Source organism: Nannospalax galili, unplaced genomic scaffold (assembly GCF_000622305.1).
Source record: "Nannospalax galili isolate Female #2095 unplaced genomic scaffold, S.galili_v1.0 scaffold818, whole genome shotgun sequence".
NCBI classification, from domain to species: Eukaryota; Metazoa; Chordata; class Mammalia; order Rodentia; family Spalacidae; genus Nannospalax; species Nannospalax galili.
In genome coordinates, this window is record NW_008341874.1 from 656669 (window position 1) to 684494 (window position 27826).

General features: G+C 49.0%; 2 protein-coding genes across 4 annotated transcripts; both read left to right on the plus strand.

Annotated features, from left to right (window-relative positions):
- Positions 1-1023: 1023 nt before the first annotated feature.
- Ints5 (integrator complex subunit 5) lies at positions 1024-5943 on the plus strand. Its single transcript, XM_008837525.2, has 2 exons — positions 1024-1185; positions 2808-5943. The coding sequence occupies exons 1-2, from the start codon at positions 1106-1108 to the stop codon at positions 5785-5787; spliced, it is 3060 nt and encodes a 1019-aa protein (XP_008835747.1). The 5' UTR covers positions 1024-1105; the 3' UTR covers positions 5788-5943.
- Positions 5944-6092: 149 nt separating this feature from the next.
- Ganab (glucosidase II alpha subunit) lies at positions 6093-27280 on the plus strand. 3 transcript variants are annotated; one of them, XM_008837526.3, is made up of 25 exons: positions 6093-6190; positions 11224-11328; positions 11470-11578; positions 12923-13050; positions 16875-17054; positions 17494-17559; positions 18712-18781; positions 18951-19038; positions 19125-19221; positions 19446-19626; positions 20072-20225; positions 21291-21526; positions 21615-21741; positions 21854-21933; positions 22123-22266; positions 22392-22488; positions 23009-23110; positions 23255-23498; positions 24816-24880; positions 25039-25115; positions 25215-25289; positions 25443-25556; positions 25667-25779; positions 25979-26079; positions 26208-27280. In XM_008837526.3, the coding sequence occupies exons 1-25, from the start codon at positions 6153-6155 to the stop codon at positions 26315-26317; spliced, it is 2901 nt and encodes a 966-aa protein (XP_008835748.1). In that variant the 5' UTR covers positions 6093-6152; the 3' UTR covers positions 26318-27280. The 3 variants fall into 3 exon arrangements, with proteins under 3 accessions (XP_008835748.1, XP_008835749.1, XP_017654701.1); XM_008837527.3 differs by lacking the exon at positions 17494-17559; XM_017799212.2 differs by lacking the exons at positions 6093-6190; positions 11224-11328; positions 11470-11578; positions 12923-13050 and having other exon boundaries at positions 17006-17054; positions 18712-18785; positions 26208-27278.
- The last annotated feature ends 546 nt before the right edge of the window (positions 27281-27826 follow it).

Below are 27826 nucleotides of genomic sequence, written 5' to 3' on the forward strand. Positions count from 1 at the left end.
ACCAGGCTGGCCTTGAACTCACAGAGATCCGCCTGCCTTTGCTTCCCGAGTGTTGGGATTAAAGGCGCGGGCCACCACGTCTGGTTTACATTAAAAAAGGCCAAGAGCCACATCATAAACCAGTGTGGTGATATGCACCTACTTCCAGCTATTCCAGAGTTTGAGAGAAAAGCCAGTTGAGCCAAGAATTATAGAACAGCCTGGGTAATACAGCCAGACTACATCTAAGACAAAACTAAAAAGTTAGGTGTGGTGCATGCCTATAATCCTATAATCCCAGCACTAGAGAGCTACAGGCAGAATGCTCAGGAGTTCAAGTTCATCCTTGGCTACATAGCCAGTTGAAGCCAATCGTGCCTCAACAAGTAAGCAAGCAAACAAAAACGGGAAACTCATTTTATTTAGAGAAATTTCTGAGATGAGACGGCTTCTCACTAGCCCTGGCTGGCCTGGATCTTGCTTTGTAGACCAGGTTGGCCTCAAATTTGCAGTGATTTTCCAGCCTCAGCCTCTAGGACTGTGCTGCGATTACAGGATCTAAGTCAGAGAGGTTGGTTTGATGTTACATTTTAAAATTTTATGTATGCATGCATGTATGTATGTATGTATGTATTTAATGTGTACGAGTGTTTGCCTGCATATATACATGTGCACCACATGCGTGCCTGGTGTCAGTACAGTTCAGAAGAAGGCGTTAGAGCCCCTGGAATGAGTCACAGACGGTTGTTTGTCGCCATGTGGGTTCTGGGACCCAAACCGGGCTCTCAGCACTGGTCTTAATCACTGAGCCATCTCTCCAGCCCCTGGTGCCTCGTTTTGCAAAAGCTCATGAGTTGCATGTTTAGGAAAAAGAATTAAACTCTACTGCGAACAGTCCCAGACAACTATCGTCTATCGCTGGTGCTTTGAAGATGTTTGTATTGAGGGCGGATGTGTTACCAGCTGTCATACTCGAGATGCGGAACCAAAGTCCAAGGGCTTCAGACGTCGCCGGACTGCTTTTCCTGAGAGGCCGAGAGTCTGGTTTCTTTCGCGTTTCCAACCAGCGCGCATGCGTCGCCTACGCTTTGCCGCTCCCGCGTCAGGCTCCGGGTAGGGCTCCGGGATGTCCGCGTTGTGCGACCCTCCCGGGGCCCCGGGGCCCCCCGGGCCTGCCCCTGCCACTCACGGTCCCGCGCCTCTCAGGTAGTCCGAGCCCCTGGGGTCTCCCCCACCGCGCGGCGCTCCCCACCTCCCCGGCAGAAAGCCGGATCCCCGCTGGAGAACTCGCGGCAGGGTTCGCAGAGGTTCTGGCCGCGTCCTCTCCGAACTCGGGCTGCTTCGCTGAGAGCGCTGGGCTCGGGTGCCCGCCCTGCCCTGCCCTGCCCTGCCCTGGGTTCCACCCCTCTCGGGACCCCGGTGCCCGGTGCCCCTGGCCTTGCCTCCCAGCAGTTGAGGATGCCAGTACTCTCGAGAACCCGATCCCCTGCCCCCTTTAACCAGAGCGTCAGAGGCTTCATGGAACCCCACTGAATATTCCTGCCAACCTCCCTTTGCACACGCCCCTCGTTTTGAGTTTTATTTTCAAGGAACCAGAAGAATGGCACAGAGCTTTATCAGCCCAGAAAATGTTTTCTTTGACAGAAAAGGCGATAAGAGGAGGGGGTGGTTACTTCCTCCCACAACACTGCCTTCTGAACTTCTAACACAGAAGTCATGTTTTGGGGGGTTAGAAAGGCTGGCGTGTCTAGGCTCTGGACACCTTGACGCTTAGCCACATTGAAGGTGGTGGTTGTTGATTTAGTGGCGGGTGTTTGGCATTCTTGTACAGAACGGGAAGGACAAGTGTTGGGAGAGCCTCTAAGCAGGGACTTACAATTTTCTGTCCATTATGAGCTTGTGTTGGAAGGGGGAACTGGGAAGATATTTTAAGAGCAGATACAGAAACTCAAGCTATATTTATTTAATTCAACAAATATTTGTTGTATTTATTGAGTACTTCTTACATACCAGCACCTCGATAAAGGGGATTTTTTTTTTTTTTAATGTGTGTGCATGCATTGCCTGCATGTAGGTAAGTGCACCCGTGTTGTGCAGTGCCTGCGGAGGTCAGAAGAGGCTGTTGGATCCCCTGGGACTGGAGTTATGGACAGTTGTTAGCTGCCATGTGGGTGCTGGGATATGAACCTGGGTCTTCTGCAAAAACAACCAGTGTTCTTAACCACTGAACCATCTCTCCAGCCTGGATTCTGCTTTTTAAGCATAGAAATGATTCTTCTCGTGGAGCATATAGTCTGATTAATTGACTTTGATTTCCTTATCTGTAAAATGGGATAATAGTCCTACCATATTGAACTGTTGTTAGGACTAGAAAAATACACGTAAAGTACTAAAATTGGGAGTTGCTTTGTAGGTAGTGATCAGCATTGAAAAATAAAGTACCTGGAAGCTGGGTATGGTGGTGCACAGCTTTAGTCCCAGCACTTGAGAGACAATGGCAGGCAGAGGTCAGCCTAGTCTACATAGTGAGTTCCAGGCCAGCCAGGACTACATAGGGAGACCTGTCTTAAAAAAAAAAAAATTACCTGGACATTTGGAAAGTTGTATGCTATTGATATGATTCTTGTTGACAGGAAAATAGCATTTATTGAATGATTAATGTGGACCATAAATGGTATGTAAGTACTTTAACTTTTAGAAGTTTTGCCGTTATACATAGAAACTGAAGGTCAACTGTGCATGCCTTTAGTCCCAGCACTTGGGAGGCAGAGGCAGGCGGATCTCTTGTGAGTTCAATGTTCTAAGTCTGCTTCTTTTGATCCTTACAGTGCTCAGGAGCTGTCCCAAGAAATCAAGGCTTTTCTCACTGGTGTAGACCCCATTCTGGGCCACCAGCTCTCGGCTCGGGAACATGCTCGCTGTGGTCTTCTCCTGCTCCGCTCTTTGCCACCTGCTCGGGCTGCTGTGCTGGACCACTTACGAGGTGTCTTTGATGAGAGTGTCCGGGCCCACCTAGCTGCCCTAGATGAAAGTCCTGTGGCTGGTCCACCTCACCTCCGTCCACCTCCACCCTCCCACGTCCCTGCTGGTGGACCTGGCTTAGAGGATGTGGTGCAGGAAGTGCAGCAGGTGCTATCTGAGTTCATCCGGGCCAATCCAAAGGCCTGGGCACCTGTGATAAGTGCATGGTCCATTGACCTCATGGGACAACTGAGCAGCACGTATTCTGGGCAGCATCAGCGTGTTCCCCATGCTACTGGTTCTCTTAATGAACTCCTGCAGCTATGGATGGGCTGTAGGGCCACCCGTACATTAATGGACATCTATGTGCAGTGCCTCTCGGCTCTCATTGGTAGCTGCCCAGATGCATGCGTGGATGCCTTGCTGGACACTTCTGTCCAGCATTCCCCACACTTTGACTGGGTTGTGGCTCATATCGGCTCTTCATTTCCTGGCACCATAATCTCCAGAGTCCTCTCCTGTGGCCTTAAGGACTTCTGTGTCCATAGTGGGGCTGGAGGTGGAGCTGGTGGTTGTGGTGGAAGCTCTTCTCAAACCCCATCCACAGATGCCTTCCCTGGATCTCCTGCCATCCCTGGGGAGAAACGGGTGCCTAAGATCGCCTCAGTTGTAGGCATTCTAGGGCACTTGGCCTCCCGCCATGGAGACAGCATTCGGCGGGAGCTCCTAAGAATGTTTCATGATAGCCTGGCAGGGGGCACTGGGGGCCGGAATGGGGACCCATCCCTTCAGGCCACGGTTCCCTTTCTACTGCAGCTGGCAGTCATGTCGCCAGCTTTGCTTGGCACAGTCTCTGGAGAACTTGTGGATTGCCTCAAGCCCCCAGCAGTGCTGAGCCAGCTGCAACAACACCTGCAGGGGTTCCCGAGAGAGGAGCTGGACAACATGCTGAACCTGGCTGTACATCTGGTGAGCCAGGCCTCTGGGGCTGGTGCCTACCGCCTGCTGCAGTTCCTAGTGGACACAGCTATGCCTGCTTCAGTCATTACTACCCAGGGCCTGGCTGTGCCAGACACAGTGAGAGAGGCCTGTGACCGGCTGATCCAGCTGCTGTTGTTGCATCTACAAAAACTGGTTCATCATCGTGGAGGGTCTCCTGGAGAAGGAGTCCTGGGCCCATCTCCACCTCCCCGTCCAGTGCCCTTTCTTGATGCGCTAAGAAACCATGTTGGAGAGCTGTGTGGAGAGACTTTACGGCTGGAACGGAAGCGCTTCCTCTGGCAGCACCAGCTCCTGGGCCTGTTATCTGTCTATACTCGACCTAGCTGTGGACCTGAGGCCTTGGGCCATCTACTCAGCAGAGCCCGAAGCCCTGAAGAGTTGAGTCTGGCTACTCAGTTATATGCAGGGCTGGTGGTTAGTCTCTCCGGCCTTCTCCCTCTGGCCTTCCGAAGCTGCCTGGCTCGAGTGCATGCGGGGACTTTACAGCCTCCCTTCACAGCCCGGTTCCTGCGTAACTTGGCCATGTTAGTCGGGTGGGAACAGCAGGGTGGTGAGGGCCCTGCAGCCCTAGGGGCCCGGTTTGGGGAGTCTGCATCAGCTCATCTATCTGATCTGGCCCCTCTCCTGCTACATCCAGAGGAGGAAGTAGCTGAAGCCGCTGCCTCACTCTTGGCCATTTGTCCCTTTCCTTTGGAAACCTTGTCCCCCTCCCAGCTCCTGGGAATGGTGAGAGCTGGGGTGCACCGCTTCTTTGCTTCTCTGAGGCTGCATGGCCCTCCGGGTGTGGCCTCAGCCTCCCAGCTTCTCATCCGTCTTTCGCAGACTTCCCCAGCTGGGCTAAAGGCTGTCTTACAGCTGCTGGTTGAGGGAGCCTTACATCGGGGTAACACAGAACTGTTTGGAGGGGAAGTGGATGGAGACAATGAGACTGTGTCAGTTGTCTCAGCCCCTTTGGCTTCTGCCTCCCTGTTGGACACTAACCGGAGGCATACTGCAGCTGTGCCAGGTCCTGGAGGGATCTGGTCAGTTTTCCACGCTGGAGTCATCGGCCGTGGCTTAAAGCCACCTAAGCTGGTCCAGTCTCAAAACCAACAGGAAGTGATCTATAACACCCAGAGCCTCCTTAGCCTCTTGGTGCACTGCTGTAGCGCAGCACGGAGCACTGAGTGTGAGGGGTGCTGGGGGGCTCCCACCCTGAGCCCGGAAGCAGCCAAAGCAGTTGCAGTGACCTTAGTGGAGAGTGTGTGTCCTGATGCAGCTGGTGCTGAGCTGGCCTGGCCCCCAGAGGATCATGCAAGGGCCACTGTGGAGCGGGATCTCCGCATTGGCCGGCGCTTCCGGGAACAACCCCTGCTTTTTGAGCTTTTGAAGCTGGTGGCAGCTGCTCCCCCAGCCCTGTGTTACTGTTCCGTGCTGCTGCGGGGGCTGCTGGCTGCCCTCTTGAGCCACTGGGAAGCCTCTCGCCACCCTGATACAGCTCACTCCCCCTGGCACCTGGAGGCATCCTGCACCCTGGTGGCGGTCATGGCTGAGGGAAGCCTCTTGCCACCGGCCCTGGGTAATATGCACGAGGTATTCAGCCAACTGGCACCTTTTGAAGTGCGTCTGTTGTTGCTTAGTGTCTGGGGTTTTCTCCGGGAGCACGGGCCCTTGCCCCAGAAGTTCATCTTCCAGCCTGAGCGTGGCCGCTTCATCCGGGACTTCTCCAGGGAGGGTGGCGGAGAGGGGGGACCCCATCTGGCTGTGCTGCACAGTGTCCTCCACCGCAACATCGACCGCCTGGGCCTCTTCTCTGGCCGTTTTCAGGCACCTTCACCGTCCACGCTCCTTCGGCAGGGGACATAGCCTCTGCTCCAGAAGCCGAAGGAGGTTGGCTGGTGAGGAGACGGGGCGCTACCGAAGGCCGGAGGCTCTCCTAAGTCCCTGGCCTGGTGAGCGCTGTCACTTTTTTCAAACCCCACATTTTTTTTCTAAATAAAATTTGCCGAGTTGAGACCAACAGTCCAGTGTTTCTATGTGACCCAGAAAGCTGGCCAGGAGGGAGCCCTGCACGCCCCGCCCCTCACCGCCCAGGACTCCGCCCAGGGGCCCACGTCCGCCTGCGCTCCAGCCGGGCCAATCAGGAGGCCGGAAGGGGCGGGCACTGCGAGACGTGGCTCAACGTGCGCAGGGGCGGGTAGGTTGGGGTCAAGGAGCAAACCCGGCACAAGATGGCGGCAGTAGCGGCAGTGGCGGCGCGTAGGAGGCGGTGAGGAGCCCGGAACCCAGGGGCGCCGGGACGCCCCTAGACCCCCGACACCCATCTTCTCCTCGTGTGTGCCCTCGTGTCACCCTGCTTCCCCGGGGCTCGCCGAGGCCCTTTGTTCCGTGGCGGCGGCCTCGGCTCCTCCAGCCTCCCGGCTGCAGTCTCGCGAGCCGTGGCGGCGTTGGCTGGGGGGCTCCTGGATCCCGCCGGCCAGTCCGGGCCGCGGCAGGTGGTGGCTCGGGCTTGGGCTGTTGAGCCGCCCGCTCTCCCGTGGCGGCTCGCGGTGGTCACTGCCGCCTCCCCGCAGTGCGCCGAGCGGCCGAGGGAGGTGGAGGACGGCGCGCAGATCGGAGTGGAAATGCAGCCTGTTGCCCTTCGGGCCCGGGGCCGGCGAAGCCCTGCGGTGGGCAGGTCGTCCTCTACCCCCTCCCGCCCTCCGCACCTCGCTCCCCATCACTCCCTGCACTAGCCCTGGCTAGCTGTGTTCTGTACGGTTGCTGGGCAGGATCCTGTAAGTTCACAGTCTGCATGGATGATGTTGCTCAAACACAACATGTAATCGAGTGGTGTGGTCTGCGCTCTGGAGTTTATAGTATCGTAAAAAAGATTGGAAGCACATCCGCGCACAAAGCGCAGTACGCCTAACGGATGTACTGGGGTGGGAGAAACGGGGACCAAAGGCAGCAAGGAAAAAGGTGGATCATAAACTCATTACTTCGCAGCCTGTGATCTGAAACAATAAACAGGTGTGACTTGCCCTGAAGCTCATTTCTGACTGTAGCTTGTGAACACCTTGTCTGGGTGTTCAAGGCTTCCCTGAATTCCTAAGGCCACTTCGTACATGAAGGGATCCTTTAGAAATCGTATTGTTATTGGCGTCTCTCCAAACCTAGTTTCTAAACTTGCAAATAGGGTTCCAGAGTATTTAATAACTTATAAAGTAATGACTACTGCTGTTTGGGGGGAGGTGGACACAGGGGCAGTGACCCCAGGTTCTTGCAGCAGTTGCTTCTCAGGACTGGGGCCATATACACGCCTTGCCGTTAGTATTCTGGTAGTATTCTTGTTTGCCTGGTACTTGCCTTGCTTGGCCTAAGTACGCCACTGCCTAGTTCTTTCTTGGCCTAGTACGTCAGTGTCTAGTCTGTCCTTCCTTTATTTCCCTTGCCTTCTGAACTATCTTCTTTTTCCTTCTGAACTTACTTCCCTTCCCTCCCCCCTCTCTCTCTCTCCATCCTCTTTCCCCTTCCTCTCTTCCCTCCTTTCCCTCCTTCCTTTCTTTTTTTTGAGACAGTCTCATTGTGTATTCCTTGCGGACCCAGAACTCAAAAAGATATCTGCCTGCTTCTGCACCCTGAGTGCTGAGAGTCCACACCTGGTCCCTCTCTTATTTTTCTCACTGGCTTTCTTCATGCTGGGGGCTATTAGCCAACCCTGCAAATTTTTGTGGTTCTAGAGCATTTACTTCAATAGATCTAATCATTTTCTTTCGGTGGTTCTGGGGGTTGAGCATAGGGCCTGGTGCATGGAAAATAAGTTCTCTGTCCCTAAGCTACAGCACTAGCTCTACTGAGAATTTTCTTTAACTTCCAAGCAGATGTGGAGAATAACACTAGATACATTGGTATAGTAGGCTGCCTTTAGTTCCCTTATTATAGGTTGTGAGATTTTATTGCTTAAAAGAACCCTGTCTTCTGTATTGTTCCCCCCCCCTTTGTTTTGGGGTCTTTTTGAGACAGGGTCTCCCTGTAGCTCCAGCTGTCCTGGAACTCACTATGTAGACCAGGCTGGCCTTGAACTCACAGAGGTCCTCCTGCCTCTGCCTCCCAAGTGCTGGGACTAAAGGTGTGCGCTACCATACCAAGCTCTAAAATAAGATTTTTATAGTTTGGAGGGTAGCTCAATGGTAGAACATGTGCTTAGTATGCACGAGGCCCTGGGTTCAACTTCTGGCACCTACAGTTTTAGCCAGCACTTGGGAGGCAGAGGCACTCTGTTAGTTAGAGATCAGCCTGCTCACCAAAACAGTTCCAGCCCACCAAAACAAAAAAAAAGTTTAGTTAAATAAGATTTTTTTGGTTAATTTTTTTTTTTTTTTTTTTTGACACAGGGTCTCCCTGTAGCCCCAGCTAGCCTGGAACTCACTATGTGGACCAAGATGGCCTTATACAAATTTGGCTTGTCTGAGATTAAAGGCGTGTACTACCATGCCTGGATTTTAAAATTTTTATTTTAATTTTTATTTTTTTTTGTTCTTTTTGAGACAGGGTCTCCCTGTAGCCCCAGCTGGCCTGGAACTCACTATGTAGACCAGGCTGGCCTTGAACTCACAGAGATCCGCCTGGGTCTGCCTCTGAGTGGTGGGATTAAAGGCATGCACCACCACGCCCGGCCTTAGATTTTCTTAATTCTATGTGTATGAGTATTTTACCTGGATGTATTTAAGTGCACCCATGTTATACAGTGCCCATGAGTTCAGAAAAAGGTGTCAGATCCCCTGGAACTGGAGTTAAGTAGGGTTGTTGGCTGCTATGTAGGTTCTAAGGATTAAACTCGGGTCTTCACACTTGGTAGTAAGCATCCTTACCTGCCGAGCCATTTCACCAAACTTCAAAACTCTTCTGAATGTGCTACTGTATTGTTCACATCAGAGTCACTGGAGGTACTTGTTGGTGGGGGCTGTACACTTGTAGAGTGCTTGTCCAGCATAAGTGTGACCCTGGGTTCCATCTCCAACATTGCAAACCTAAAAATAAAATAAATGCATTGGTCCAAGGTTTGGTAGTCTTTGTTTAATACATACAGCAAATCTTGTCTTTTTCTGATGACAGGGTCTCATGTAGCTCAGTCTGGCCTCAAACTTGCTATGTAGCTTCGACTCCTGCCTTTGCCTCCCAAATACTGGGATTAGGGTTACAGGCCTGTACTAACTACCACACTCAACGAGGTGTTCATTTTTAAGTTTATTATTATTTTATTGTTTTTATTTTATGTGTATGAGTGTTAGGCCTGCATATAGGTAAGTGCACCTGTGTCATGCAATGCCTGCAGAGGACAGGAGAGGCCATCAGATCCTCTGGTAGTGGAGTTACTGACAGTTGTTAGCTGCCATGTGGGTGCTGGGATTTGAACCTGGGTCTTCTGCACAAACAACCAGTGTTCTTAACGGCTGAGCCATCTCTCGAGCCCCAAGTTTATTATTTTTAAAAATTAAGTGTGGATATGTGCTTGGGAGTGCAGGTGCCCATGGGGGTCAGAGGTGTTGGAGTCCCTGGAGCTGGAGTTATAGGTGGCTCATGGATATGGGTGGGTCCTGGTAAATGAACTAAGGTCCTTTGCAAAAGCAGTGTACACTCTTAACTGCTGAGCCATTTCTCCAACTTGACAGCTGGATGTTTCTTAACAGGCACTAAAATCTGAGGATTGTTATTTAGGATTCACTCAGTAAGTGAATATATCCTTCAGACTAACTTAATGAGTCTATGACTCCCTTGTCTTTGATAGCATGTTGGTTACCAAGCACGTGGTAACCTTGGGGTGAGACTTTGGTGAGGCAGGTCCAGTCTGTTCTGTAGTGATTAGTGTGCCGTAGAAGTACATGGGTCTCAGAGTTACACAGAACTAAATGTAAGCCCATTTTCACCCCTTACTGTTGAAAATTATGGATGAGGTTAACTGAACTTTGTATCCCTTGGTTTTCCTGCATGGATAAACAAAACAACCTTATCTTAAGAACACTGAAAGGGGGAAAGCAGTGGGTTTGAATGCTCCTGATTACTCATTGAGTTGTGTCTGGTTTTTTTTTTTTTTTTTGGTCTTTTTGAGACAGGGTCTCCCTATAGCCCCAGATGGCCTGTAACTTGCTATGTAGACCAGGCTGGCCTTGAACTCACAGAGATCTGCCTGCCTCTGCCTCCCAAGTCCTCCATCACGCCCAGCTGTCTGGATTATTTTTAAGATGAGTTCGCACTGTTGGCCCAAATTGGTTTCAAACTCCTAGGTTCTTCCCTGCCCTGTATCCCAAGGAGCTGTGGACTGTAAGCATCCACCTGCCATAGGAAGCTTTTAATAAACAGCACCTACTTTAGACCAGTTAGTCAAAGTCTCTGGGGGTAAGACCAGAGTATTGATTCTTTTAAAACTGCAGTCAAAGCCAGGCGTGGTGGCGCAAGCCTTTGATCCCAGCACTTGGGAGGGAAAGGCAGGCAGATCTCTTGAGTTCAAGGCCAGCCTGGTCTGCATAGTTCCAGGTCAGCTGGGGCTACAGGAAGACCCTGTCTCAAAAAGACCCCCCCCCCAAAAAAAAGCCAGTCGATTGACTGCTAGGGACAGAGCAGTTAGCTAGGCCCTTTAGGGGCCTTAGGACTCGGTGGTTTTAGCCTTAGGTAGTGATGGTGATTTTTTTTTTTTTTTTTTAAAGATGGACGTGAGAGGAACTGGATGCCTAGGGTTCTAGGGAATATAGGACCCTAGGAATTGTGACCTGCGGGCTAGCTGAGGGCACATCTATAACTTTTATTAGTTCACCTCAATTTGATGCATTACCCCTGAAAGGCATAATTTACTTGGTTGATCTGATCTACACACATGGTACCACCATTTCCTCTGGGACTGGCTGGTATTGCCTCTTTCCTCTGAGAGGCTGATGTAACCGAAGTCAATACCAGGGCCTCTGAAGGCCAAAGATACTTTGCCCACTTTCTGTGACTTTTGAAGGAACAGTGTGAGCTAACCCCTCAGGATTGACTTTTCTTTCTTTTTTTTGAGATTGGGTCTCATTGTCTATCCCTGACTGGCCTAGAACTGGCTATGTAGACCCAAGTTAGCCTCAAACTCAGAGATCCACCTGCCTCTGCCTCCTGAGTACTGGGACTGAAGGCGTGTGCCACATCAGGGCTAGCTCCACTCTTTGTATACCCTGCCCTTTCCTGTTCAACGCGACTCCCTTTTGCAAGCTGTCTTCTAGGGTTAGGACTAGAAGATGAGGCCCTTCCTGACTACAATGTTAATTGTTTTCATTGTCTTTTTTTTCATAGGTCTTGGGCATGTTTGGTATTGGCATATTTAGGGGTTTGCCTAGGGATTACCCTTGCTGTGGATAGAAGCAACTTTAAGACCTGTGAAGATAGTTCTTTTTGCAAGTATGTTCCATCTGGGAGAGTTGAATGTAATGGAGGGTGATGTGGGAGGTGTCTGTGGCAGATGCGTATGGGAAGAGAACTGTAGGCAGAGGCACTTAGGGATGGCCTTCTAACCTTACTTCCCACTGTTGCACTTGGCAGACGGCAGCGAAGCATTCGGCCAGGCCTTTCTCCTTACCGTGCCTTGCTGGACACTCTGCAGCTTGGTCCTGATGGTCTCACAGTCCATCTGATTCATGAGGTCACCAAGGTCAGGCAAGATAAGAAAGAATAATGGGGTGGGGAAGTGGCTGTTACCTTGGGAAAGTGGAACTGTAACCAATGTCCTGTGTCAGCCGAATCTTGAGATTTTTTTTAGTTTGCAAGACATCTGATTGCAGGTCCCTTAGGCCAAGGCTTAAATTTTTTCCACTTGAAAGAAATACTTATGTGACCTTGGGAATATAGGTATGTAAAATAGGTGTACAAATCAAATGTTTACTTATGTTAAAAAAAAATGGTTTTTTGGTCTTTTTGAAACAGTGTTTCCCTTTAGCCCTAGCTGGCCTGGAACTTGCTATGTAGACCAGGCTGGCCTACAGAGATCCACCTGGCTCTACCTCCCAAGTGCTGGTCTTCAAGGCTTGTACCACTACTCCCAGGAATTTTCTTTGAGACTGTCCCGTGTAGTCCAGTTTGTCTTCAAAGTGCCTGTGAAGCTTCTGATCGTCCTGCCTTCCCTTCCCACATGCTAGGATTGAGGGGCCTGCCACCATGCAAGCACTCTACCAGCTCAGCTGCATTGTCACTCCATATGCTTAATTCTGAATTCATTTTATTTATTGACTTATTCATTTATTCATTTACTTTTTGAGACAGGGTCTCCCTGTAGCCCCAGCTGACCAGGAACTCATTATGCAGACCAGGCTGGCCTTAAATTTATAGAAATCTGCTTGCCTCTGCCTCTTGAGTGCTTGGATTAAAGTCATGCACCACCAACCACCAGCCCAAATTAATTTTTTGTCACTATACCCTGAGAGACCTTTATATCTTTGCCAATTTTTTCATAACCCCATATTTAGCTGCAAAGCATCATCTAGGATCGTAGCCCATAGTTTAAGAAGCTGGAGCTGGATGTGGTGGCACATGCCTGTAATCCCAACTTGACTTGGGAGCCAGAGGCAGGAGACTCAGGAGTTCAAGGACAGCGTCATTGAGCTACATAGTAAGAGAGCAATATGAGTTACATGAGACCCTGTTCAAGAAACAAAAAGCAGGATTACATGAGACCCTGCCTTGAAAAACAAACAAAAACTCTGGTCCTTGGGCAAAGGACCTGGAGAAGGAGAACTTCAGAAGCGAAAGGTGTTCAGAGGGCTTTGCGTGGTTGGCACTCTCTTTTTTTTCTTTTTTTCTTTTTTTTTTTTGCCTTTTTGAGACAGGGTCTCTCTGTAGCTCCTACTGGCCTGAAACTCCCTATGTGTAGACCAGGCTGGCCTTGAACTCACAGAGATCCGCTTGCCTCTGCCTCTTGAGTGCTGAGATTAAAGGTGTGCGCCACCATGCCCAGCATGTTTGGCTCTCTTTCTCCAGATTCACATTTCTGTCTCCACAGGTGCTGCTTGTACTGGAGCTCCAGGGGCTGCAAAAGAATATGACTCGAATCAGGATTGACGAGCTACAGCCCCGGAGGCCCCGATACCGAGTGCCAGATGTTTTGGTGGCTGATCCCCCCACAACTCGGTAACTTTTTCCTGAGAAGGATATCTGTCTATGTGACCCTTTCTCTTTCCTGAGGAGCCCTTTTTGGGTAGTTTACTTTCCTACGTGAGAGGACTAGTGGACGAGCACTTCATGCTGCTCAGCTTGCTGGCTTCATTTTCTTCCTGTTTCACTTTCTTTCCCTCTTTATGTTCAGTGGGCAGTCTTGTTTCCTCTTCCTATCTGACCTATTCTAAATGCTGCTGTTAAAAAGAGGAAGTAAACCCCGGTGCCATGGCGCACGCCTTTAATCCTAGCACTCAGGAGGCAGAGGCAGGCAGATATCTGAAGTTCAAGGCCAGCCTGACCTATAGAGGCAGTTCCGGGATAGCTGGGGCTACAGGGAGACCCTGTCTCCAAAAAATTAAAAAAAAAAAAAAGAAAAAGAGGAAGTAAAGATAGTCTTGAGAGATGGCCCAGCTGTTAATTGGCTGCTCTTGCAGAGAACTAAGGTTAAGTTCCCAGCACCCACATGGTGGCTAACAGCCATCCATAATTTGAGTTTCACAGGATCCAACTCCCTCCTCTGACCTCCATGTCCACGGGTGATCTTACACACGCATGTATGCAATACACTTACGGGTTTTGTTTTTTTTGGTCTTGATATTTTAATTTTTTTTTCGGAGCTGAGGACTGAACCCAGGGCCTTGCGCTTGCTACCACTGAGCTAAATCCCCAACCCCAAATAAAATATTTTTAAAAGAGGAAGTACTTACTGGGCTGGAGAGATGGTTCAGTGATTAAGAGCACTGACTGCTCTTGCAGAGGACCCAGGTTCGATTCCCAGCACCCACTTGGTGGCTCCGAACCGTCCTTAACTCCAGTTCGAAGGGAATCTGAAGCCCTCTTCTGACCTCCGCGGCATTGCACGACATGGGTGCACTTGCAGGCAATACACTCATACATATAAAATTAAAATTACAAATAAAAAAAAATTTGGGGAAAAAAAAAAAAAAAGAGGAAGTAAAGGGGCTGGAGAGATGGCTTGGCGATTAACAAACAGCACTTGTACTCACCTGGTGGCTCTTAGGCCTGTGTAGCTCCAGTTCCAGAAACCTGACACCTTCTGGCTTCCATGGGCCCTAGGCACACATGGGGTACACATACACGCAGGGAAACACTCAGAAGATAAAAATAATTCTTTAAAAAATAAGGAGAGAGTGCATACCATGGGGTACACATACACGCAGGGAAACACTCAGAAGATAAAAATAATTCTTTAAAAAATAAGGAGAGAGTGCATACAACAGATCATAACTCTATATTGTTTGCCAGGCTCCCTTCTTTACTCAGCTGATGAGAATATAATTGCTCAAATATTTCTTTACTTACTGTATTTGTGTGTGCACCTCATGCCACAGCTTGTGCCTAGAGGTCAGAGGACAACTTAGGGGAGTAGGCTTTCCCTTTCTACTTTGTGGGTCTCAGGTCATTAGGCTTCTTAGCAAATATCTTTACCTGCTCAGTCATCTAACTGGTTCTCAAATTTTTTAATATTTTTTTTGAGACAGGGTCTCATTGTTTATCCCTGGCTGGCCTGGAACTCACTTTGTAGACCAGGCTCGCCCCTAACTCAAAAGAGATCCCCCGTCTCTGCCTCCCGAAATTAAAAAAAAAAAAAAATTTTATTATTTTATGTGTATGAGTGTATTGCCTGCATGTAGGTAAGTGCACCCTTGTCATGCAATGCTCACGGAGGACAGAAGAGGCCATTGGATCCCCTGGAACTAGAGTTACGGACTGTTGTTAGCTGCCATGTGGGTGCTGGGTTTCGAACCTGGGTCTTCTGCAAGAACAACCAGTGTTCTTAACCACTGAGCCATCTCTTCAGCCCCACTGCCTGCTGAAATTTTGTGGGGACTTAAGGTGTGTGCTATCCCACTTGATGCCATATCTCTTTTGATTGCTCTTAACTGAGACAGTTTCTCAAACTTTGTATATTCTTTATTAAAATGTATTTTATGTGTATGAGTGTATCGCCTGCATGTATGTAAGTGTACCTGTGTTGTGCAATGCCAGTAGAAGTCAGACGAGGGCATCAGATCCCCTGGAACTGCAGTAACATATGGTTCTTAGCTGCCATATGGGTACTGGGAATTGAACCCAGGTTCTGTGCAAGAGCAGCCATTGCTCTTAACCCAGGAGCCATTTCTCCAGCTCCTCTTTCTATATTCTTGATGACTCCAAAGGTGTCTTGAGAAATACAAATTCTTACGGTTAATGTTGTTGGGTTAATGTGTTGGTAGTCTTGTGTGACCATGTGCTGCTTTGTGTTTAAATAATCTCTCTTGGTCTGGGGATGTGACTCATTAGTAGAGCACTTATGTAGTATGCACAGATTCCTGGGTTTGATCCCTAGCATTGCAAAGGCAGCAACAAAAACTCTCTTGTTCGGGCATGGTGTCTGGTGGATCTCTGAGTTCAAGGCCAGCCTGGTCTACATAGTGAGTTCTAGGTTAGCTGGGGCTACAGGGGGACCTTGTCTCAAAAATTTTTTTTTCCTTTTGCTTTGTGGGGCATGGTGGCGCATGACTTTAATCCTAGCACTCCGGAGTCAGAGGCAGGTGGATCTCTGAGTTAAAGGCCAGCTGGGGCTACAGGGAGACCCTTTGTGAAAAAATTACAAAAAAAAAGAAGAGAAAAAAAATTTTTTCTGCTTTATTTTTATTTTCTGTGTATGAGTGTTTTGCCTGCCTGCATGTATGTAAGTGCATCTTGTGCATGCAGAGCTTGTGGAGGATCCCTTGGGGCTGGACTTAAAGGACCATTGTTGGTTGTCATGTGGCTGCTCAGAACTGAGGCTGGGTACTCTGCATGAGTAGCTAGTGCTCTTAATTGTTGAGCCATTTTTCCAGCCCAAGGAGAATGATTTTAATATATACTAGAGGTCAGCTTAGACTATAAAGTGAAACCCTGCGACACAAACTAAACAGACCAAAAAAACAAAACAAAGAAAAACAAAACCAAGAAAGAAAAGAAATTTTGTGTGTTTCTCTCTCAGAGAAAATATTTTTTGTCTTTTTCTTCTAAAGACTTTATTTAAAACTTATTTTTTTTTAATTTATTCTTTATTTATTTATTTATTTTTTTGGTCTTTTTTGAGACAGGGTCTCCCTGTAGCCCCAGCTGTCCTGGAACTTGCTATGTACACCAGGCTGGCCTTGAACTTGCAGAGATCTGCCTGCTTCTGCCTCCTGAGTGCTGGGATGCGCCACTACGCCTGGCTTAAGTTTATAATTTTTATGTGTATGAGCGTATTGCCTGCATGTAGGTAAGTGCAATGCTGGTGGAGAACAGAAGAGGCATCGAATCAACAACCAGTGTTCTTAACCACTGAGCCATCTCTCCAGCCCCTTAAAACTTTAAATTTTTATTTTACATTGTTGGGGTGTGTGTGTATATGTGTCTCTATCTATCTCTCTGTCTGTCTGTGTGCTTGTCATGGAGTTCATGTGGAGGCCAGACAGACAGCTTGCAGGAGTTGCTTCTCTCCTATCTTGTCCCAGGGGTTGAACTCAGGTTGTCAGACTTGGTGGCAGGTGCCTCTACCCATCTTGCTGGCCCTACTTTTTAATTTTAAGCCATAAGATTTCAAGCATTGATATTTAGACAGGACGTAAGCACATAAACACCATTTTTCCCTATGAGCCAGTTGTTGGAATTTCCCAGTTATTTCCTATGTCACCTGTTATATTTCAGAGTTCTAAGAATCAATCTATAGACATGTATAGAAAAGCTTTAATCAGTTTGTCTGACCCTGAACTTACCATGCTGCCTGTAGCTCTTGCTTTTGATCTCTTTACCAGGCTTTCAGTCTCTGGCCATGATGACAACAGTGTGGAGCTAACAGTGGCTGAGGGCCCCTACAAAATCATTTTGACAGCACGACCATTCCGCCTTGACCTGCTAGAGGATCGTAGCCTTCTGCTTAGTGTCAATGCCCGAGGACTCATGGCCTTTGAACACCAGAGGGCCCCCAGGGTCCCGTGAGTACAGGGGTTGGGACTTGAGGGAACTTACTGTGGAGGAACCTAGGAAGGTTATGGGGCCTGGTACTGGTCTCCTGGAAGGAGCCTGGGGTACCGGGCAGCCAGTTGAGGGCAGAGGGTGGAGTGAGAGACGCTATCTATCAGGGAGGGTAAGAACCAGACCTGGGTTGGTTTTCTCTTTCTTGTACGTATCAGGAGGCTGTACAGTGGGCACCTCTTCTGGGAGGTCTGCCTGGATCTGTCCTCTCCTTCCCCTTCTCACATCACATTCCCCAAATTATTTTCTTCCTAGTATTTATTTACTTGTTTATTTATTTTTGGTTTCTTCCCCCCCCCCATCTCTGGAAGTGTTTCAACTGAAACTCACTTTTATGTTTCTGTTTTTGTGTTGGTTTTGTGCCTCCTTTTCCCCTTCCCTACTCATCTCTTGCCCCAGTTTCTCGGATAAAGTTAGTCTCACGCTCGGTAGCATATGGGATAAGCTCAAGAACCTTTTCTCTAGGTAAATCCATGGCCCCTGGTACTGTATTTGTTCCTCTTCCCTTACCCACCCCTCACTCTGGCCCTCTGGAAAAGTTGCTCCAAACCTTTCCTTGCCCTGCCCTTCACCACCTGTCCTTTCCCCACTCATTTTATTTGGACCCTTGTTTGCTATTCCCCTGGCTGGGAGCTCCCTGGGAGGGAGAAGATGAAATGGTAGAAGTCTTTAAGGAATGTAGGGAGCTTATTGCTTTGCCAAGGGGTGGGGGATGCTGCCCTTTGCTGGGGCTCCTGGCTCTCACTTAGAATGCATCTGAGGTCCTAAGAGCTGAAAGATCCTTGAAAGCATTCTTTGGCATAACTTTTGTTGTTGTTGTTGTTTTTAAATTTTATTTTTAGTTGGGTGTGGTGGCACACGCCTTTAATCCCAGCACTTGGGAGGCAGAGGCAGGTGGATCTTTGTGAGTTCAAGGCCAGCCTGGTCTACATAGTGAGTTCCAGGACAGCTGGGGCTACAGGGAGACCCTGTCTCAAAAAGAAAAAAAAAAAAAAAATTTATATGTTTTGTCTGCATGTATATAAGTGTACCATACAATGCAATGCCCAAGGAGGCCAGAAGAAGGGTTGGAGTCCCTGAAACTTGAATTAGAGATAGTTGTTAGCCATCATGTGGGTGCTGGGAACTGAACCGAGCTACCTGCAAGAGCAGCCAGTACTCTTAACCAGTGAGCCATTTCTGTAGCCCCCTGGCAGAACTTTGTAAAGTCCCAGTATGGGTCTAGAGAGGCTTTCTGTGGTCTAACCAACTTGCTTTGCAAAAACCTGTGTCAGGTCAGGAGGGGTCAGCATCTCTCTGTGAAGGCAGCGGAGCCAGAACTGGCATTTAGAACCCAGGTCCCTCAACCAACTTGCCTGTCTCTTCTAGACAGCAACAGAAGCTGATGATTTCGGCTTGTATGTAGCAGGCACCTCTAGTTGTCATTTACTCCTCATTTTTCTTTGTCAGTTCTTTCCTTGTTCACTGGGGTCCCTTCCCAAACTTTAACATTCAGCTCCTTCCTCCAATGCTTTCGTTCCTTTGGACCCTTGGCTCTCTATTCCCCCATCCCTCCTTCCACTAGCCCCTCGTCCCTGCCCCCTCTGGATTGGAGCAGACAGCTCTCCTACCTTCCAGGCAAGGATCAAAAGACCCAGCTGAGGGCAATGGAGCCCAACCTGAGGAAACGCCTGGGGATGGTGACAAGGCAAGTTGAAGTGGTGGGTGGTTGGAGTGTAGGGCTGACTAGGAGGCTGGAGGGGACAGGCCCACAAGAAATTTGAGCCTCGTTTCGCCACAAGGGGTGAGATTTAGAAAACCGGAGTGAGAAGAGACGTGGCAAATGTTTGGGTGGTGATCCACTTTCTTTCTTACAGCCGGAGGAAACCCAGGAGAAGGCAGAGAAAGATGAGCCAGGAGCCTGGGAGGAGACATTCAAAACCCATTCTGACAGCAAGCCTTATGGTGAGGGATGGGAAAGCTCTGGGCAGAGCCACAGGGACTTCTTGCCAAGCAGAAGCTCTGGAGGTCAGCTTTTGCTTTTCTTGCAGGCCCCACATCTGTGGGTTTGGACTTCTCTCTGCCAGGAATGGAGCATGTTTATGGGATCCCTGAGCATGCAGACAGCCTGAGACTGAAGGTTACTGAGTGAGTTCCATAGTGACACTAGAATGGGGGTGGGAAAGGAGGAAGTCAGAGCTTTAGGATATGCTCATGAAGTTGGGTATTCTAGATAAGTATGGATCCCTTCTTGAATCTGGGTCTTTTCATGGCAAAAACTTTCTTTATATTCTGTTACCATTTCCTACCTATGTGCGGTGGTGTTTGCATGCCCCACAGTCATTAGCCCAACTCTGTCTGTCTGCCACCAGGGGTGGGGAGCCATATCGCCTGTACAACTTGGATGTGTTCCAGTATGAGCTGGACAACCCCATGGCTCTGTATGGATCTGTGCCTGTGCTCTTGGCACACAATCCCCATCGAGACTTGGGCATCTTCTGGCTCAATGCTGCTGAGACATGGGTTGATATATCCTCCAACACTGCTGGGAAGGTGAGAGCACCAGGGCGTGGGGAGAGGAAGAGTAAATCAACAATTAATAAGGCAAAATGATTTCAGGGGTGGTAAATGCCAAACACTGAGGTGGTCATGTGGTTATGGGGACAGTGCTATTTAAATAGTGTGGTATTAGACGGGCGTGGTGGCGCACGCCTTTAAATCCCAGGAGGCAGAGGCAGGTGGGTCTCTGTGAGTTCAAGGCCAGCCTGGTCTACATAGTGAGTTCCAGGCCAGCTATAGTTACAGGGAGACCCTGTCTCAAAAAGACCAAAAAAACAAACAACAAAAAAAGTGTGGTATATGAAAGCCTCCCTGAGGAGGTAATATTTTAGTTTCAGACCAGAGTGAGATGTTAGGAACAAGGAATGTGAGGACCCAGAGAAAACTGCTGCTTTTGTCTTAAGTTGGAAACTTAACTTTCCTCTGGTCTCTTCCATAGACACTGTTTGGGAAGATGCTGGATTATCTGCAGGGTTCTGGGGAGACCCCACAGACAGACATTCGGTGGATGTCAGAGAGTGGCATCATTGATGTTTTCCTGCTGCTTGGGCCTTCAGTCTTTGATGTCTTCCGGCAATATGCTAGTCTCACAGGTAGGGGATGTCCACCTCTGCCAGCCCATAGCCTCCTTTTCCTGCTCTTCTTGAAAGGAGAGGTTAAGTTTGTATATCAGGGGTCTAACCCTTAGTCTTCAGCCTCCCTCTACTTTTGTTTTTTTTTTTTTTTTGGTTTTTTTGAGACAAGGTTTCCTTGTAGCTCCAGCTGGCCTGGAACTCACTGTGTAGACCAGGCTGGCCTTGATCTCATAGAGATCTACCCACCTCTACCTAAAGGGATGGGCCCCCATGCCCAGCAAGGCTATTCTTTTTTTTTTTTTTGTCTTTTTGAGACAGGGTCTCCTTGTAGCCCCAGCTGTCCTGGATTCACTATGTAGACCAGGCTGGCCTTGAACTCACAGAGATCCACCTGACTCTGCCTCCTGAATCCTGGAATTAAAGGTGTGCGCCACCACGCCTGTCAATCCTATCCTTTTTTAATATTAAAAATTTTTTTAAATGGTGGCACATACCTGTAGTCCCAGCACTTTAGGGGCAGAGACAGGTAGATCTCTGTGAGTTCAAGGCCAGCCTCGTCTACATAGTGAGTTCTAGAACAACTGGGGCCACAGGGAGACCCTGTATCAAAAAAAAAAATTTTTATTTTATGTATTATGAGTATTTTGTCTGCATGTATGTAAGTGTACTACATGCATGCAATGCCCATGGAGGCCAGAAGGTGGTGTTGGATCCCCTGGAACTGTGGTTACAGGTGAGTTGTTAGCTGCCACGTGGGTGCTGAGAACTGAACCTGAGTCCTGGGTGGCAGCAGCCAGTGCCCTTAATCTCTGAGCCATATCCCTAGCCCCTATCTTTTTTTTTAAGTTTTATATAGTTTATTTATGTGTATGTGTCTGTTCTGTATGTGCCATGTGTATGTTGACGCCCACAGAGGCCAGAAGAGGGCATTGAAGCCTCTGGAACTGGAATTATAGGTGGTTATGAGCTGCCCAGTGTAGGTGCTAGGACCTGATCTTGGGTCCTCTGGAAGAGCAGCAAACATTCTTAAGTGTTGAGCCACCTCTGCAGTCCCTGTGACTGAACTCTCTGATGAACCTGCAGGGACCCAGGCACTGCCCCCGCTCTTCTCCCTTGGCTACCACCAGAGTCGCTGGAACTATCGGGATGAGGCTGATGTTTTAGAAGTGGATCAGGGTTTTGATGATCACAACATGCCCTGTGATGTCATCTGGTTGGACATTGAACATGCTGATGGCAAGCGATACTTCACTTGGGACCCCAGCCGCTTTCCTCAGCCCCTTAGCATGCTTAAGCACTTAGCTTCCAAGAGGCGGAAGGTAAGGGGGCTGCAGCCAAGTTTGGTCTTCTCATAGGCTGAGGTACAATACCCCTGACTATTTATGACCTCTTTGTTCTTTGCTCCAGCTGGTGGCCATTGTGGATCCCCACATCAAGGTGGACTCTGGGTACCGAGTTCATGAAATGCTGCGGAACCAGGGGCTGTATGTTAAAAGCCGGGATGGCTCTGATTATGAGGGCTGGTGCTGGCCAGGTAGGCAGGCTCAGAATTGAGGGAGGGGCTGTTGGGAGGCTAGGGAGGTAGAATTTGTTATATTTTGGTTTTGCCTCTTTGAGGATTGGTAGCTGCTGTTACTCTCACCTAGGCTCAGCTAGTTACCCTGACTTCACTAATCCTGTGATGAGGGCCTGGTGGGCTAATATGTTCAGCTTTGACAATTATGAGGTAGGAAAGACTTGTCCTATGCCTTCTGTCATTCCTACCCTTCCACTATGCACACCCTGCTTTTGTTGGTTGCCTATAATGTTTCCTGGGGCTTGATGATCCTAGGAGGACCCCGAAAAGTATACCATTCTGGATTTCTAGAAAGCTTTCTGACAGTGTCCTGTACATACCTGGTTCCTGTGTTCTCAGGGCTCAGCCCCTAACCTCTATGTCTGGAATGACATGAATGAGCCATCTGTATTCAATGGTCCTGAGGTCACCATGCTGAAGGATGCCCAGCATTATGGGGGCTGGGAGCACCGGGACATCCATAACATCTATGGCTTATATGTGGTAAGAGGCTGGATTGGGAGAGGAGAGAATTGGTGGAACAATGGAGGACAGTGCCTAAAGATGAGGACAGGGCAGTTTGCAACAGGTGGCATCTGTTCTTCACTCTCTATTGTCTTCCTTCCCAGCACATGGCAACTGCTGATGGGCTAATACAGCGCTCTGGTGGCATAGAACGCCCCTTTGTCCTGAGTAGGGCTTTCTTCGCTGGCTCCCAGCGCTTTGGTAAGGCTTGGAGGAGATAGAGAAATGGCAGGTGGGCATGGTGGTGAATTGCCACCATGGGGAGGCCAAGTCAGGAAGATCTTTACTTGTAAGGCCACCTAGCAAGTTCTAGGCCAGTCTGAACTACTTAGTAAGCCTCTGTCTCAAGGGCAGAATCAACAAAAAAAAGAATAGTGGTAAAAGGGTGTGAAGGCCAGATCTGAGGAACCATCATTTCTCTGGAGAGCTACACACAATCCTTCCAGCTGTGTATCTTTAGGGGAGCCAACGTGAATGGGATGTCAAGTTCCCATTTAAGAGTACTGGTGAGGCTGGGGATGTAGCTCAGTGGTAGAGCACTGGCCTATCATGTGCAAAGCCCTAGGTTCACGCTTCAGTACTGAAAAAGTTCTTTTGAATTTCACCATCTTTGGAGAGTCCTGATAGCTGTCAAGCAAATGTGGCAGGTCAGAGAGGTCACCTTTCTAAAGGCTGAGCCCTTTCCCCTGTGTACAAGCTTCCTCCCTCTTGTCTTCCTTAGGAGCTGTGTGGACGGGGGACAACACTGCTGAGTGGGATCATTTGAAGATCTCTATCCCTATGTGTCTTAGCATGGCACTGGTGGGACTTTCCTTCTGTGGTGGTAAGAAAGGGAGAAATTTGGGTTTTGATTGGTACAAGAGGGGCAGTGTAGAAGTCATGGGACTGGGATACAAGGAAAGAGTGTTTAGGTGGGTGGCTGGCAGCATCTCTTTACTCTTTCACCCTGCTCCCTCTCCTCTCCCAGCGGATGTGGGTGGCTTCTTCAAGAACCCAGAGCCAGAGCTGCTTGTGCGCTGGTACCAAATGGGTGCCTACCAGCCATTCTTTCGGGCTCATGCCCACTTGGACACTGGGCGGCGAGAGCCATGGCTGTTAGCATCTCAGTACCAAGACGTAATCCGAGATGCCTTGGTCCAGCGATACTCTTTGCTGCCCTTCTGGTATACCCTCTTCTATCAGGCTCACCGTGAAGGGTTTCCTGTCATGAGGTAAAGTAGCCCAGGGGGGGTGGCTGTGTAGAGTTGGTGAGGTGGCTGGGAGACAGTTGGGTCTGGTTTGCATCTTGGGCCTTCTTTCTTCACTTACGAGGATATTGTAAAGGCAGGACTCTGATTCCAAGATCTGATGTGAAGGGGGGTAGTTCAGTGGTAGAGTAATTGCTTAGCACACACAAGGTTGTGGGTGTAGTCCCTAGTGCCACAAGAAAAAAGGGGGAAAAAAAAGGGCCAGTGAAATGGCTCAACAGGTAAAAACTAAGCCTGAAGAGCTGAGTTTAGTGAACCCCATGACCCACATGGTAGGCGAGAGCTGACTGATTCCTCCCAAAATTAAAACAGCAACAAAAAAACCCAAGCATGGTCTGGTGATGCATACCTGTGATCCCAACATTCAGGAGGCTGAGGTAGGAGGAATGAGAGTTCAAGGTCAGTTTGTTCTACATAGCAAGACCCTGTCTCAAAAAGAAAGTGACCGAAAGACTAATGGATGTGAATGGTAGGTTGTGTCTAAAGAAAATGCCAGCAGTGATAAACTCCGACAAAAATGAATAAAGCAGGGCAGGAGGAGGAGGTGTCCTTAGCCCTTTAGGGAAGAAACCCATGAAAGATGAGCCTGCATGGAGAGAGCGGCAGATGTCTGATCTTGAGGAATGTTCCATGCAGGGGAGACTGCAGGTACCAAAAATCTGAAGTAGAAATAAAAAGCCAGTGGGGCTTCTGTAAGGAACTAGGGGGAAAGATTGGCATTGAAATCAGAGGGGACTCTGGTTTGATCCTAGGGGACCCTGCCAGTCAGGTCACCAAAGTGTTTGAGGAAGCCACTGAAATGCTGCTGTGCCAAGCAGATGGTAGGAGAGTGGAGTCAGGAGGCAAGATAGCAAGTAAACCAGCCAGACAAGGTGCAGTCCTTGTGGCCAGAATCCCACGTTAACTGACAGCAGGCTCCTAGGTCTCACCCTAGTGCTCTTTTTTTAAAAAAAATATTTTTTATTTTTATGTGTACGAGTGTATTGCCTGCATGTATGTGTGTGTAAGAGCATCTATGTCATGCAATGCCCACAGAGGTCAGAAGAGGGTGTCAGATTTCCCAGGAACTGGAGTTACAGATGGTTGTTCGCTGCCATGTGGGTGCTGGGAACTGAAACCAGGCCCTTCCTCTGCAAGAGCAGCCGGTGCTCTTCACCTCGGAGCCATCTCTCCAGTTCCTCTAGTGCTCTTCATACACTAATTGTCACTAGTTCTTGGGCAGCCTCTTCGACTTCTGCCCATAAAGATCATGTCTTCCTTTCCTGTCTTGTTCATTCCTAGGCCCCTATGGATACAGTATCCTCAGGACATGACCACTTTCAGTATAGAGGATCAGTTCCTGCTCGGTGAGAAATGGATGACAGTTGGCGGTGGGTTGGGCTTGGGCTAAGTAGCACTTTGGGACATGTATGTATGGAAGTTCAAGAAGGCTGGAGTAACTGGCTGGAGTTGCAATGGTAGATACATTGCTCCCTAGACTGACAACTGATCTGGTATGTTTTAGGGGATGCGCTCCTGGTTCACCCTGTATCAGATCCTGGTGCCCATGGTGTGCAAATCTATCTGCCTGGCCAAGGAGAGGTAAGTTATAGAAAGATGCATGCAGCCAAAGAAGCAAACAAGATGGGACCTCTATGCACCGACTGATCCAATATCTTTATCTTTTCTTGTCATCCGTAGGTGTGGTATGACAGTCAAAGCTATCAGAAGCATCATGGTCCCCAGACCCTCTACCTGCCTGTAACTTTGAGCAGTGTGAGTATGGCCATCCAGCTGCTAGCTCTGTCAGCTTATACATCTCCAGATGGGGGAAAATGTGTGCTTTGAGGGCCAGGAGCCTGTGTGGGCACAGGAGGGCAAGAGCAAAAGGTGCTAAAAGGCTTCACTGCAGTGCTACTTTCACTTTAGATCCCTGTGTTCCAACGTGGAGGGACCATCGTGCCTCGGTGGATGCGTGTACGACGTTCTTCAGATTGTATGAAGGAAGACCCTATCACTCTCTTTGTTGCTCTCAGCCCCCAGGTAACTCCCCAGGCAGATAGCCACCTCAGCCATCTGCTTACCTAGGACTCAGTCCCCTAGTGATGTGCCCTTCACTCCCTCTTTGGCTTAAGTGCTCACTTTCTGCTCAGGGTACAGCCCAAGGAGAGCTCTTTCTGGATGATGGTCACACATTCAGCTATCAGACTCGCCATGAGTTCCTGTTGCGTCGCTTTTCTTTCTCTGGCAACACCCTTGTCTCCAGGTAATGGGAGTACCCTCTAGAGGGAGCTGGGCTTTAGCCATTCGGTTTACTGCTTTTTTCTGGGTAATCTCCTCATCACTTTTCTTGACGGACATATGCTTTCCCCACCTTCAGTTCAGCAGACAGGTTTACTGCTTTTTTCTGGGTAATCTCCTTCTCATCACTTTTCTTGACGGACATATGCTTTCCCCACCTTCAGTTCAGCAGATCCCAAAGGCCACCTTGAGACACCTATCTGGATTGAGAGAGTGGTGATAATGGGGGCTGGAAAGCCAGCAGCTGTGGTGCTCCAGACAAAAGGCAAGTGACTGGTCTGGCCTTGGGGTAGGTAAAGAGAAGCAGAGGCAGGGTTGGCAAGGTTGGAGATGACCTTACATGTGGGGAAGCAGCCTGTTGCTGACTATGATGCTCTTCTTTTCCTCCCACAGGATCTCCTGAAAATCACCTGTCCTTCCAGCATGACCCTGAGACCTCTGTGTTGATCTTACGTAAACCTGGCGTCAATGTGGCATCTGACTGGAGTATTCACCTGCGATAACCCAAGGGATGTGTTCTGATTTAGGAGGAGCGATGTGGCGGTGTTGAGAGTTACCTTTTCTTCTGCCTTGGAGTTTGACCATCCCTAGACTTCACTCTTCTTAACCCAACAACCCAGATTCTGCCAACATCTGGGCAGGATGTCCTTGGGCTCTGAATTCCTCCTGTAACCTGGCCTTTCCTGTTGTGTGATACCAAGCTGTTCCCTTCATTCCCAGTATCCTGTTGCTCTAATTGGAGCACACTCATTTGTGAAAACCTGAGGACGACAGGGTCTTGCCTCTCTCCCTTCCTTAGGTTCCCGACTCTTCCCCAGACCTTATCCATTCCTGCCTCTTGTGTGTTGATGCCATTTCTTGGAAGAAGATGAGGGCTGGGAGCTTTAGGTTCCTTTTCTTCTTCCCTTTCTTATCTCAACTGCCCACCCTTCCTTTCACTCTTTCCCCCTGTCTCTACTCCCCCGATACACTGGGACCACCTTACTTGGTGAGGGATGAATGGGTCAAGAGTGAGTTCCCTGGAGAACATCCTCTTCCTTCTCATCTCAACCTTTCTTTCCCCATTTCTTTCCAGAGCTGCTGCAGTTCTGACAGGGGCAGTTCTACCTCCCCTGTCCCTTGAGGGAGTAACATTTCCACACGATTAAGAGGGGATGGTCATTAAATTTCATTTGCCTCCTCTAGTCCCCTTGGGACACTCAAGATGGAGAAATCAGTTGTGGTTTTCACTGAATCACAGTCACCTGTATTTATTGCTGGGAGAAGGCTGAGGGTGGGGGGGAGATGATCATGTATGTTCAGGGACAGCTGGAAGCCTTGGGAAGGGGAAGGGGAAGGGGGTTGAGGGGTGGACTCATGAGAAACCAGGGGAAATATTTGTGGGAATTTTTTTTTTTACTTCCTCTGGGTTCCCAACTGTGAAAGGTTTTGATAAAAGGAGACACAATTAAAAAGATAAATAACTATTGGGTGTCTCGGTTTTAATTCTAGCCTGAGTCAAATGCTCCAGTAGACCAAAGTTCTGCTGATTTAGTCTGGCTTTAGTATATCATATCAGCAAAACGATCAAGCATAGTAAGTCTTCAAAGCTGGGCATGGCACATGCGTCTAATCTCATAATTTGGGAGGCAGAGGATTGCAGATCTCTGTGAGTTCAAGGCCAGCCTGGTCTACATAGTTGCAGGCCGGCTCGGGCTACAGGAAGACACTTTCTCAAAAAGACAAAAGTCTTGAAAGTCTTGATGGTTGGTGCCAGTACTTTCATAGAAGAGCTCAGCGTAGGGGATGGAGAGAGAACTCACTTGGTAAAGTGCTTGTGAGGCAAGCATTTTTATAAAACATGGGGGCTGGAGAGATGGCTAACACTGGTGGTTCTTGCAGAACACCTGGGTTCGAATCCCAGCACCCACATAGCAGCTAACAACTGTCTGTAACACCAGTTCCAGGGGATCGGACAGCCTCTTCTGTCCTCCAGGCATTGCACAACATGGGTGCACTTACCTACATGCAGG